At 37.7% G+C, this 13,658-nt stretch overlaps 1 protein-coding gene across 10 annotated transcripts in view; it reads right to left on the reverse strand.

The window, feature by feature from the left end:
- The window catches only part of ehmt1b (euchromatic histone-lysine N-methyltransferase 1b), a 34,771-nt gene that overhangs the window by 19,117 nt on the left and 1,996 nt on the right, over positions 1-13,658 (reverse strand). For 3 of the 10 annotated variants that reach the window (XM_051876924.1, XM_051876920.1, XM_051876929.1), the window contains exon 1: positions 5,485-6,229. The exons of 1 other annotated variant lie outside the window; for it this stretch is intronic. In XM_051876924.1, coding sequence (XP_051732884.1) covers positions 5,485-5,529 — 45 coding nt within the window. In that variant the 5' untranslated portion in view covers positions 5,530-6,229. Of the gene's footprint in view, positions 1-1,999; positions 2,098-5,484; positions 6,231-6,294; positions 6,369-13,658 lie in introns of those variants that run through there. 6 more of the 10 variants (XM_051876928.1, XM_051876921.1, XM_051876925.1 and 3 more) reach the window with 6 other exon arrangements.

Here is a 13,658-nt window from a genome sequence, read left to right on the forward strand (position 1 = left end):
GAATTAACCAGCTGCCCAGTTCGATTTTTAAGACTTGACTTGAATAATCTGAGCTGTGGATTCAGAGGTAAATGTGACAGGGTTTTTCTCATGCCATTTGGCAGCAGAGATTAAAGTGCAAACAACAAAACCCCATAAGGTTTTTGTTGGCTTTACATTCCTAATAGCTTCAACACAAACCGCAAGCCGAGAACGCAATGTCTTAATGAGGACGTATAAAATATGAGAGCGCTAAAAATGATTCACACCTTCATTTCAGTTTAATATCCAGTTACGTGTGCAGCCAAACGTCAGAGCCGAAGCCACAGTCCGGTGTGTCAGCTGCGGCTGTGACTCACGCATGAATGGCAATCAATGAAGAAACCAAAATATGAGCCAATGTGACCAATCCACTGAAAAGCAACAAATAAGGACTGAAACAAGTCTGATACACAAAAACTAAAAAGGATTATCATCACAAAATGAATCTAAAATGAATACAGAACCAAACAAATTGAAACTCAACATGACTTTATACCATTGTGTTTAGTCTGTTCACATTTGGAGACATAAAAAGAACAAGAAATAAGAAGATTGGGAAAAACAACAGGCCTCATTTAGGTCTTGCAGCAAAGACTAACCACTAAACTGGAAACAGACAAAAAGCAAGTTTTCCGAAGTACTCTAGCCTAGTCTCCTCAAATTTGCAGCCTACGATCTCTTAACAGGTCTGGGCCTGCAAACATTGTTCTTCCTGAACAATATGTCTATGTTCGCATACTACTCTTACCATTTCTGCAGGATGTAGTATGCATACTGTGCATATTGTGCATGAAATACTCATATTACTTATTGGGCAAAATGTGCAAATTAAGCATCAGAGCACACAAAGAGAAATACTGTATCCCACAAGGCAATGCCCCTACAATCGACTTGACCTGCCAGCCCATTTCCAGTGTAACAGATGAACCAGAAGTAACATCAGCCATTTCCAACATCAATATTTGATCTGACTGCCAAAAGTTAGATTTAAATTCAAAGTAACCATATTTAATGTTATTTAATGTCGCCATGAAACAGAAACTGTGGATTGTCTTTTCTTGTGTGAAACGGCTTCTCAAACAAGAAAAATGTAGGGCAGGACTTGATTTTTTGGACATCTGGAAAAGATTGGATTGTTCACATCATTGGACCGGTGAAGAGATGTTGTGAGCGAACGTGAATGCTTTTGATTAAAGATTACGAGTGCGCATGGATTAAAAAAAATAATAATAATGATGTGCACAGAAATGTCATTTATAATAAACACAGCAACACTGCATAAAAAAAGGAACTAAAATGTATATTTCATAATGATTGTACAAAAATAAAATAATATGCAGTACGCTTTGGGACGTCTCCACTCTTTAGAGGCATCTAAAATCATTTAGATCCAGACCAATGAAGATGACAAAACAGGCAGAATGAAGAAATACAAACTAAAGAAAGGTACAGAACATCAAAAGAGATGATTCAAAATGAGATGCGAGCATGTAAAACTGAACCACCACTTGTTTGCTTGCCCAGTACTGAGAAACCACTCCTCTTCTCTTGCTTTACATTACTCTAAAGATCAGTGCCAACAGAAGAAACAACCATCTGACCACAGACGCTATTAATCCCCTGTTTTTTCTCCCAAGGCTTCAAACGTTGACTCTGTGAAGGAAGGAAAAGCCACTGTTGAGGGCTTCAAGCTCAAACGGATTTTGACACTGCACACTCTTGTTTCAGCTGAGAGGGCCGTTGACTACAGCACTGGCTCACAGCTTAAGAGGAAGACTGGGTGCCATATTTCAGTCATTTCTCAGACCGTTTCTCTCCTCTGAACATCAATGGGCTGAAAGTGAATGGTGAGATGAGTAAGTGATGGCAAAACACAAGGTATCAAGATGATGAGTCTCAAACGATGCACATTCAGAACCAGCATGATGAAGAACCCAAGCATTGAATCACCGAAGGTGTTCCTCCATTGGTTTCATACCTGCTTTCACAACGATGGCCTCCGTTGAGGGAGAAAGAGCTTCGAGCTGACTGCTCCTCTTTTCTCTTCTCCTCCCGCATGCAAGCATTCAACCGGCTTGTTGATCATGTGACCTAGAGGCTCCCTCTGTCGGCCGAGCTAGCTAAAGCTCACACTGAGCATGCTCAGTCAGTTCAAATTTCAATTTTTTTTCCACTCCTGAGAGCAGGGCAACAACGATTTCAGGCAGCCATTTCATTGCTGGAAAGGACCAGGAAAGGTATGGTGAAGCCATAGAAACCTGAATCTCTGCTGTCTACCACAGGAACCAGGAGTAAGACTGTGTTATCCCTAATCTGTTGTCATCTCTCAAGAGGTCTTTATCTCCACTGAGCCCCTTAGTAGGGCACGGATGTCACAAGAGACACAAGGCCTAGAGAAGCCAGTGGCAAAAACATTTCTTAATGCTGGTTATAAATCAAATCTGTCTGAAAACAAGCTGTTTGGTACACTTGTATTTTAATCAGATGCAGAAATCAACATGCTGCTTTATAAACGGGCTGGTGGTCAAGCATGTAATTGCTAGCAAAGGCTAATGAAAAACACTGAAGATATAGTCTCTGCGAATCAGCTTCAATTTCCCTGGAACCAAAACTGAAATCATTTAGCACTTTTATCAAGGGCTGTCTACTGGAGTCTATGAAGGTAAAATGACTCCTTTTAAAAGATACTTCAGGAATAGCATATTTCACAGATACACAGATATAGTTTCAACAGCACAATCTGGTATATTTCAACAAGCTGTATACTAGTCATGAGGAAAAAGACTAGCTCAATTCATTTCGCTCTTTTCAATGAAAAATTCATTTAAATATTCCATTATACAAACAAAAAAACAAGTTAAGCCCATGCCTTTTTGCTTTTAGGCCATTGATATGCTAGTGTATTTCTAGGCCTTCACACAGTTTTGTAGTTTTGCAGGGAAGACACACCAAAAAATGTTAATGACTCATCCTGCACTGCACTGATTTTTGTCCAATCAAACGATCTAGAATAAGAATGTCCTGCCCCCTAAAACCACCTGAAACTGACAAGTAGCAAATCATGATTAACAGATTACACAACTTAAGCCTATTGACTACTTAAAAAAAAAAAAAAAAGGCGACAAGCCCTTCAATTTGTCCCAACTAAACTTATCATTTAAATGGTAAATACACTATCGTTCAAAAGTTTGGGGTCGCTAAGATTTTTTAAGATTCTTTCTTTGAAAGAAGTCTCTAATGCTCACCAAGACTGCATTTAACAGTAATATTGTCAAATATTATTACAATTTAAAATAACTTGTCACTTTTGATCAATTTAATGTATCCTTGCTGAAAAAACGCTGAAAATCTTACTGACCCCACACTTTTCATCTAGGGATGCTAACGATTAATCGACGTTTGATTAATTGTCAATAATAATTTAATCAATAAAACGTATCGATGGTCGATTAAGCAAGGTCATCATTAGAGTGCGTAGTTTTGAGGTACGTGCGGCTTATCCGCAAAATCCATGCGGCAGACCCACAAGGAAAAATGAAGCGAGCGTGCCGTAGTTACGTATTCTATATGTATTAATCCATGCAGTGGATTAGGTAGGCTAGCTGTTTATTTCGAAACATAATCAAGGGTCCAAATAAATTAAATCCACAATAAAAGTAGATAGAATAAACAACAATTAATAATATCCTGTTTGAGCAATGGTCTTCCAGCCCTGTTTCAGCTGTGAGCTCCTATTCTACAGCGCATGGTAAATCAAGACCTGTCAATCTGCAATCAAACCAATCCAAGTGTGCTCCAGCTGTAAAACAGTGTCCGGCCCACCACATCCGAAATCCAGTTTCCATTGGATAAACTTTCGAAAGAAGTTGGAAAACACTGCATCAAAATCACAACACGATAAGATCCCAGAAGTCCTATAGCTTTAGCCAAGCAGCATGTCATGACACTCCATGATCTACGCATTGTCTTGGCTCGTTCCAGACCACCTGCTCTATGTGATCTACTATAGTTTACTAATGTTTCGCAAAGTTACAAACTGCTAGTTGAAATCTTTTCAACAATACATGACACAAGTTTATCTGTTATGTATGATGATTTTACAGATTATACAGTTATTTTTTCACTCTTTGAAAATAAAGCACTTCTAATATGTCAGCAAATTTAAAAGCACTTGTTAAGTGACGGCCATATTCCCCATATTCACTGTAAAGCCAAGCTTCTAAGCTTTAAAATAACACCTATTTTGTGTTGGTTAAGCAAGTAGTTGTTAAAAAACATTGGGATTTGGATTTAAAAGGTTAAAGTTAAAGATTAATTGATTGTTAATTTAAAACAACGATCGAATTTGGGAATTTATGTAAATTAACAGTCCTATTTTGAACGGTAGTGTATGTAAACACACATACAAAAGAATGTTTAAATATGTATGGTCATGGACAGTCTCATCAGGAAGTAGACAGTAATACTGTTTTATTTTCCTCCACCATTGCCAGGAACCATGTAGTATTGTTCTTCCAAATAGTAAAAAAACCCAACAGCTTTTCACAACCCCATTTTTTATGACACATATCTACATTTTTCAAAGCTATACAAAGCAGGAGGACTAATCAGTTCATAAAATATTGCCCTGTAGGCTATACATTGCTCTCTGAAAGAAATCTAGTGCCCTCATACTAATCAATACTGAAATCTTAGGTATACACAGCTGTTCCATGGCTCTAAATTCTTTCACAGTACTAATACATAAGATGCAATGTATGGTAATGACTACATTCTATATGAGGAGTATGAATGCTTTGCATGATAGCAAAACTTTTGCAGCCATGAAATAGATCTTAACAAGAACGAAAGTTCATGAAATTCCTTTTGATTTTGTAAGAAGCATTTCTCAACACGCTTCAAGGCTTCGTCTTGCAACCTTGGCAGGGGCAGAAAAAGTCTCTTGATTGTCATACTGCCAAATAACTGCACTACTGACACCACCACAGAACGGAGCTTCACAACTGAAGCCTGCATGCTAGGAGTTTCACTGCCATTTTGTAGTCACCTCATACCACTGACACTGAGAGTCCGCTTTCCCAGAAGCCATGTTTATCATATTGAGAAGGCCCTGAAGATCTTTTCCACTGAGCAACAATGTAGTTTCATATGTTTCAGTTGGGAAATGGCTAAGATTTACTATGCTTTCCTGGTTTTCTACAGCACAATGATGGAAAAGAATAAGAAGGAAGGAGGGAGAGATACAAACACAGAGAAAAGAGAGTGACAGTGTGGCTATTTATCACAACCTATTTGGATGGCCTATTCATTCCTTGCATTTATAATATATATACACACACACACACACACACACACACACACACACACTCACACACACAGAGTTGTGTTTTGAGAAAATGAATCCAGATGGCTTCAGGCATGCAAAAGAGCTTCTTACAAATGCAGAGGGATCCTAGTATTCACCTCAATGGAATCTACAACAGGACCGATCAGCGAAACAAAGCTCATTGCCAGCAAGAGAAACAGCAGACTATGTTTTGCACTGCTGATTATAGGCAGCCGATATCACTCGGGTATCAAGAAAAGCATCAAGGATTGCCTGCATAATTGGCTCGATATGCTTGGCTGCTCAAGTTTATCCTACTTTCAAGTTCTTCTTTCCTGCCACTGAAGACAAATGCAAAAACAATGTAGCAAACCATCTAATAATGCTTAGATAATGTTTTTGTCTAAGACTTGACAGGAACTTGAGAGGCTTCAGTTTTTCTAATGGTCAATGACTTGGCAAGTGAGTTTTAAAACAGATCTAAGAGATCAAGATAATTTGTGGGTATTCTTGTCAAGTTGATGAAGACGCGTGGTACGCAACTTGAATACGGTTTCGGCGTACAGCTACACCTGAAAAAAATCCATGCAGGAAAAATCCTCTGCTTGTCTGATTTGGGATGAGCGCAGGATCAACTCTCTGAACTGAGATTGCTACAAGTTCCTGCCCAACTTCAAACAGGCCTGCTCTTCAGATGCTGGAATGTGAGCTTAATCAGTTAATCAGAAAGATGGCAGGTGAATCAGATGATATCCAAAATCAGAAGAAACACTCATTTCCATGCTCCAAAACAACAGAGTTTTAGAGTACCGGGTCCATTCCTTTCAAAAAACCTACAGCAAACCAGTTGGGAGCAGCAGCTATCTGGCAATGCTTGTTCCATTGACCACAAAAGCAAAAATGGAGATGGAAATAATCCTGCAAACCCTCCAGCAACAAGGTTGTACCTGCCTTAAGCAGTGGTCTTCATTCATGGGGGAGGTGTAAACAAATTTACACTCTCCAAACGACTAGCAATCTTCCCACACATGCACCGTCCCTGAGCACAGGTCACATGACCAGCTCTCTGTATAAAGCTCTGACATGGCCCACACTGAGCATGCTCAGATTGAGCTCTACTGTTCTTCACGAAGAAGGAAGAGCAGAAAAAAAACAACACTGCAGCCATTTCATGGAACGGCATCTAGCTACAATCAATGGGCTCTTTGGTGTCTTTAACCCTGTTACTGTTGCTCAATCTTTTACCCTGGTGATACTTTGACGGTTTAATGAGAAGCAATACATAAACAGCACATTTTTGAATAAGCATATATATCAATGTTTCATTTGGATTTGAAATGTCAAAAATATGCATTTACACATGAATTATTACTTTGTTTCCTGCAATATGAAAAAGTAAATGACAATTTTAAGCAATGTGGTTTGGCTTTTAAGCAAAAAACTCCTTGAGCTGATTTTAAACAAGTAGTTACATAAAAATGCAAAAGATAATTTAGCTGAATCATGTCTCTCTTAAAATCAGTTTTACATATCTAACATTTTCTATAATAAATATCTATCTGCTTTGAAATGTAATGTCAACTGGAATTATAAATCAAAGATCAATAAAATATACACAATCTGGAAATTATTAATTGTGATTGTTTGATTACGAAAACCACTCGAAAGAATCAGGCTAGATTTTTTTTTTTTTTTTTTTAACATGGTAAAATGAGGTTGAGACCGTGTCTAACGTAGTTCCCTTTAATTTCTGCAAAGCAAGTGGCATAGATAGATCCACAAAATAAAATATGAAGCCTTAAAGCTGCAGTGTATAATCTAAAATAAATCTTATATTCCATATTAATATGCAGAGACAACTATACGTAAACCATGAGAAGGTTCAATTAAATTTTCGGCAATATTCAATATAATAAGCAGCACATAAAGAAAAGAAAAAATATCAGTTTTTTTAAGAGTAAACCATGCTTTTCCGATGATGCTTTTTGACTGTCAGTGTCTATTTCATGCACACAACTAGACCTGCACGATTAATCATTAAAAGATTGCGATCTCAATTCAAACACCCACGCAATCTTATTCCGTTAATGACAACGATTCTCCTGTGTCTATTAAACCTTTGAAAAAAAAAAAAAAAAAAAGATAATCACACAGGAACATTCAGATCTGCGTTGGTGCTGTCACTGAGCCAGAGAGAGCAGTTGTCACATATACAGTAAGTATGAAACAGTTTTTCAACCACACAGTATCATTATTTCTGTGTTACAAATATTCTAAATACAACAGAAGTACTGGGATAAAATTTTAAAGTTCGGATATAAACACTGATGTTTATGGAAGTGATCAAAATAGAGTAAATCACCTTTTGAAAGTAACTTTGCTCTTTTTCAATTACATTGTTACTGTTAACAATGACTATTAGAAAAAAATATTTGTCATTGAATCATTCATTCAAGAGATTTGTTCAAAAATGCTGATTCATCCAGTCATGAAACAAGTGAAATATTTATGAGTCATTGAATCATTCATTCAAACCGATTTTTTAAAAATAATTCATTCAAATTAATTAAACATATTAAATTGACTGCAGTAATAAACATTTTGTCAGAACCTCTAGTAAATTATGTTATTTTGTTTAGTTGTCTGCTCAGAATCTCTATTTGAAACAAAAAATTCTCAATTTATCCAGAACCGTGCAGCTCTACGCACAACAGGTAAACATGTCAGTAGTGTGGATGCACTTTATCGTGACCAAAAATGATGCTGAAGTAGTAGGCCCTATGATTTCCATGATGTGGAATACATGGATGGAATCATGGAATCATGGAAATCAGTCTTAGGGCTCATTTACACCGTGTCTACACCAGACGCGAGCGGCATGACGCAACGCGTCAAAAGACAATAGAACCCATTATAATCCGTGATATTGTCTACACTGGATGGGGCAAATTCCCGACAGTAAACGGATTCCCCGTTCTATTTCTGACATAGTCCAAGTGCTTTCCAACGGTCATCTTGTCGCGTTCAATGTAGACAGCTTTTAGCTGTTGCGGCACGTTGTGATAAAAGTCGCGTCTGGTGTAGACACTGTGTTACACTAGTGTGTTTTCGTTTTAAAATGAAAACGATCCTTGTCTACACTTGCGTTTCCACAGTGTTTCAGAAATGATCTCCGTCTACACTACACGACCGAAAACGCATGTCATATGACCATTCATGCACACTGGGCATGCGCACACAAGTGTAAACAGTTGCCTCTTGCGCATGTAGGTAGCTGCAGTATTAAAAAAAAGGCAGTTTAACTGCACAATGGCTGCTAAAGATGACAACAAAGCCAGCAAAGATTGCAGTTCATTCTTCACGGTCGTCAAGGATACGCAGAGCGAACGTGGGCAGCCATGCCATCGTTTTCAAAAGTCTCCGTTTTGGTCTGTTTATACTGAAACGCAACCCCAGCGTTTTCAAACTAATGGATTTTTCTCTGGCCGGTGCCGATATTTAGAAATCAGGGCAGCCGTTGTCCGATATTTTTGGCCGATTTTCTTTTTTTTTTTAGACGCTGGGTTTGTTACCAGGTTTTCGCACGTCCGTGTGCAGCCCAATTTTTGAGACTGTGTGGACAGTCTGCATACAACAGTGCATGTGCGAGTCCACAGCAGTCCACGTGTCGATAGATTTTCCGCACTTACAGCCAAAGGAGTATACTTTGAAAGGCTCGTGCCCTTAACTGTGAAAATGAAATATTCCCGGGCCTTTATGCCGGTGGAACGGTAATCTGCTTGCCTCAAGAGGCAGTGTCACATGTTCCACAACAACGCTGAGCTGATGCGCCTGCCTATTATTCGGCAGCACAATCAGCCAATGCAGATTAATTAAAAAATGCCAAAAAATATCGGCCCGATTAATTGGCCGGCAGATCAATCAGTCGACCTCTAACTGAAACTTTATTTTATTTTTTTATTTTTTCTCAGCTAAATGAAAACTTGAATTTCATTTTCAGTGTTTTGATAAAAAACTCATTTCAGTGCATTGTCTCAACTATACTCAACATAGCAATATTGGCTTAAACAATTTAGGCCAATCTGCAGGAAACCTGTTTGAATATTACACACATTTTTGCACACCTGTAAATTTATTAGGACTGGGCGGTATGACAACATATATCGTAGCGTCGATGATATAAAATGTCTATCGTTAGAGATTTTGTTATATCTTTTATTTCGCAGTATGTAAATATATCCACGTAGCAGATAAAAAGTGGGACATGCATGATGTTAAAAAGAGTTAAGCGCAACAAGTCATGAATAAAAGATGTCAATGCTGTACTCACACTGACTGACACACCCGAAAGATGCCTTTCTCAAACAGGATGCAATCCTGAATTTAGTTTTTTTTAGCAATGTATTGCGCTTAAATGGTCAAATACACACACAATTGTCAAAATGCTCAATGTGTGGAGTATTCATGTAAACACTGTTAGGTCTAAAGTGAACGTAAACATTTGGGTAAAAACCGGATGTGTGTCAGTATATTCGGCCCGTGCATTCGCTCTTAAAGAAACAACAGCCTAATAAACTTGTCATTAATGTTAATCAAACAACAAAAGACAAAATGAACACTTAGAACTGCTCTTGACTGAGTAACTTTAGTAGCTTTAATAAGGATTTCAAGGAAGACTATAAACTTTTATTTTACATTTGATTACTTTATTCAGTTTCTGTAGGTAGTATTTCTCACTGGAGTTTCTGACTATACTAAAAAAATTCAGATGACTAAAATATGACTAAAACTAAATCAAAACTTGCTGTCAAATATAACACTGCCAGCGGGGGAATTTGCTTTAGAATTACGAAAAAATTAGTAGCCTCAATTTTTGTTCGTTCAGAATAGGGTTGGCCGATATGACCGAACACTTATAGCAATATCTAATACCAATGACCAATAATTGGTCAATGTGAGAAATTTTATTTCACAGTAACAATATATATCACAATATAGCTTTTGTTATTTTGTTTTATTTTTGTTATTAAAAATAAGAACAAAGAAGTAAATTACAAACAATAACAACAACAAATACAATATAACAAAAATATTAATTACATTTTTCAGGTACAATAGGTTTATTTAACAGAAACTGAATAATCAAATGTAAAAATAAAATACTGCAATCTACACTGTATGAATTAAAAAATAAATGTATAGTTAATAAAGCTACAAAAGTTATTCAGTCAAGAGCAGTAAGTTATTTTCACTTTTGTTTGATTAACATTAACCACACAGAGAGCAGCAGGCTTATTAGGCTGCTGTCACTTAAAGGCAGGGTAGGAGATTTGTTCCAGAAAAATTTTTTGTTATGCTGGATGAAACTCTCTTTACATCCTGCCTGATAACAATCATTAAGTTTATGGGCCCTATTTTAAAGATCTGAGCGCATGGTCTGAAGCGCACAGCGCAGGTGCACTCAGGGTGTGTCTGAATACACTTTTGTTAGTTTAACGATGGAAAAAACGGTCATCGTGCCAGGCGCATGGTCCAAAAGGGTTGTACCTAGTCTCTTAATAAGTCATGGATGTGTTTTGGGCATAACGTGTAATAAACCAGTCAGAGTCTCATCTCCCATTCCCTTTAAAAGCCAGTTGCGCTTGGGCCATGGTGGATTCGCTATTTACATGGTAGAATTTGCAAGTGGAAAGACTGAATGCTTCTCCAGAGAGGAATCTTTTTATTTTTAATATTTAAAAATGTTTGTCTGCTGCTGGGTATCACTGTGTAACAAGCAGTGTACATGCGTTGTGCACCCGCCTATAGGCACATATTACTAACGCACACTTTAAATTAAAAAAAAAAATTAAATAAAAATACTAAGCCATTGACTTTAGACCAGGTTTTAGTTGGTCACTGGCGCAGTCGTTTTCAGTTGCCTCAAAATAGCAATGCGCCAACAATGCGCCTGAACACGCCTTGTTTTCAGACCAGCACGCCCATGGACGAACAGATGCAACGTGGCGCTGGATGTGAAAATGATAACTGAGTCGGGCTAGCAAAAAACACTTGTGTCACACCTGGCGTCGCATTGTGCCGGGTGTATAGGGCCCTAAATGTAAATGGTCTAAATGTATTTATATGTATATATATCGACTGTGTAAAGCGTAGGACCATAAAATGTACGTCCAATCGGACCAAATGCACTGATATGATGTCCTACCTGCCTGTCAGAGTATGTATTTTTATACCTTCGCGCACCCTGCTCGCGCAGACATCATGTCATCAGCGCGTTTCATGCTATGCAGACAGATGTCATCAAGTACCACAACTGAAACAGCAGCCACCTTTTACAGTTCTTTCTGTACCAAAAAACAAGCTTATGCTGCGTCCGTGCCATAACTACCATAATTTGTAAGAGCCATCTTCCAATTACGTTATACTCTGAGAGGTTCTTGGCTTGAATTTATGTTTTAATGGCAACACTATCAACGCTGAAATTAATCTGCAGCAGTCATGTGGTACAGTTCGGTGCTCTTTAAGTTGTTTATGGTCATTATTATTGTAAAGTTATATGCTTTGAGACATGAGGTAGTTTAACGCCGTCTCTCGTGATGCTTTTGTTTGCTCCCTGCTGTACGTGTTCATGTGTTTTGAAGGAGGCGTGGCTTTGGAAACACTCTGAAGGGACGGTGGGATCTTATGCTTTCAAAGCTTGCTCGCTATTGCTAGTCTCTCTGAAAATGACCTACCCTACATTTAAAGACCGAATGCACAGATTCATTATACAAATACACATCCGGTTTATACCCAACTGTTTACTTTCACTTGAGACATAAGCTACTGTGTTTACATGAATACTTCACGTGATAGGCATTTTGGCATAATTAGTGTGTGTATTCGACAATTCAAGCGCAACAAGATGTGAAAAAGAGAAATTAATTACCGATTTCATGCTGAGAGACACAGCTTTCTGTGTAAGTCAACGCGAGCACCACATTGAGTTCTTTTTCACGACTTATTGTGCTTAATAACTCTTTTTAACATCAAGCACATCCTGCTCTTTATTGTCTCGTTCATGCGTACATCACTCTAAAATGTCAATAGTGCTGTGCTAGGCATATTATTTACATACAACAATACACACAACATAGCAAAATCTCTAACGATAGACATTTTATACCACCACGATATATATCATCATACCACCCAGCCCTAGTTCAGATAAAAATGATGCAGCAGAGCAGACACAATTTTTCACCACAATGTACATGACTTTAAATTCCTCAAATGTGCAACTATTTCCCCACCAATTTTCAGTTGTATGCTTTACTTATTTATATAGTCAAACAATGGAGATGTTAACAGCCCTAGTGACTTAACTTCCTGCTAAGTTAATGGCCTTGCTGACGGTCATATATCAATGCTGGCAGTTGGTTGGGTGTGACCTTGTGGCTTTGGAAGGACCAGTAAGCTCCTACTCACTCTAGAAGAACTCAATCATTTAAATGAGGTACTGTTATTGTTGTATCATATATTTTTTTATCCACCACTAAACATCAAAAATTATTGTGTTTGCCACATGGGTGGATACAACAAGATACCAGTGCTGGTGCTTTCAAGCTTGCACCAAACAGATCACATTCCAATCAGGCCAAAGAGTTCAACTTCATTCTCAATCAATCACTAAAACAGCAATCCATTCAAGACATTACTGAACGTAACCCTTGTCAAGAAGTGGCTAAATAAAATATGGGCAGATGGTTCCATTTAAACCATCATTTGCAAGTTTTATTTACATAGATTCATCAAAAGCTTCATCCACATTACATTTGATATGTCTAGACCACCTGTCAATCAACCAAGGGCTTCAAACTTTGTCCTACCATTCAATAATGAAGAAGCAGGTCATCTTACTGGGTCAATTATGTAATAAAATTTTACTTAGATGTTCAAAGTACATATTTTGCAGAGTACCATGACCTAAACATTTAATCTTATTAAAAAATATAATTTTTGTCTCTTATTGAGCTTACAAGCCAATCAAATAGCATTCCCACAATTAGGTAGTTGACTTAATGCCATGCATTTTATGTACACAATTACAGAAGAACTTACGCACTGAACCGAGCTGAGCTGGACGATGACGTCACTGTTTTCTGCAGAACTGCTTTAAAGATTAAATTAACTAATTTAATAATTGATGATCTTTACAATGGAACTGAATCAACACTGAACTGGCTTCAGCTGAACAATGACACTATTTTCTTTTACAGCTGCTGTATAGCCGAAATGAACTTCCTGTTATTACTGCAAAGATGCTTTGAAA

Source organism: Ctenopharyngodon idella, chromosome 21, assembly GCF_019924925.1.
Source record: "Ctenopharyngodon idella isolate HZGC_01 chromosome 21, HZGC01, whole genome shotgun sequence".
Classification (NCBI taxonomy): domain Eukaryota; kingdom Metazoa; phylum Chordata; class Actinopteri; order Cypriniformes; family Xenocyprididae; genus Ctenopharyngodon; species Ctenopharyngodon idella.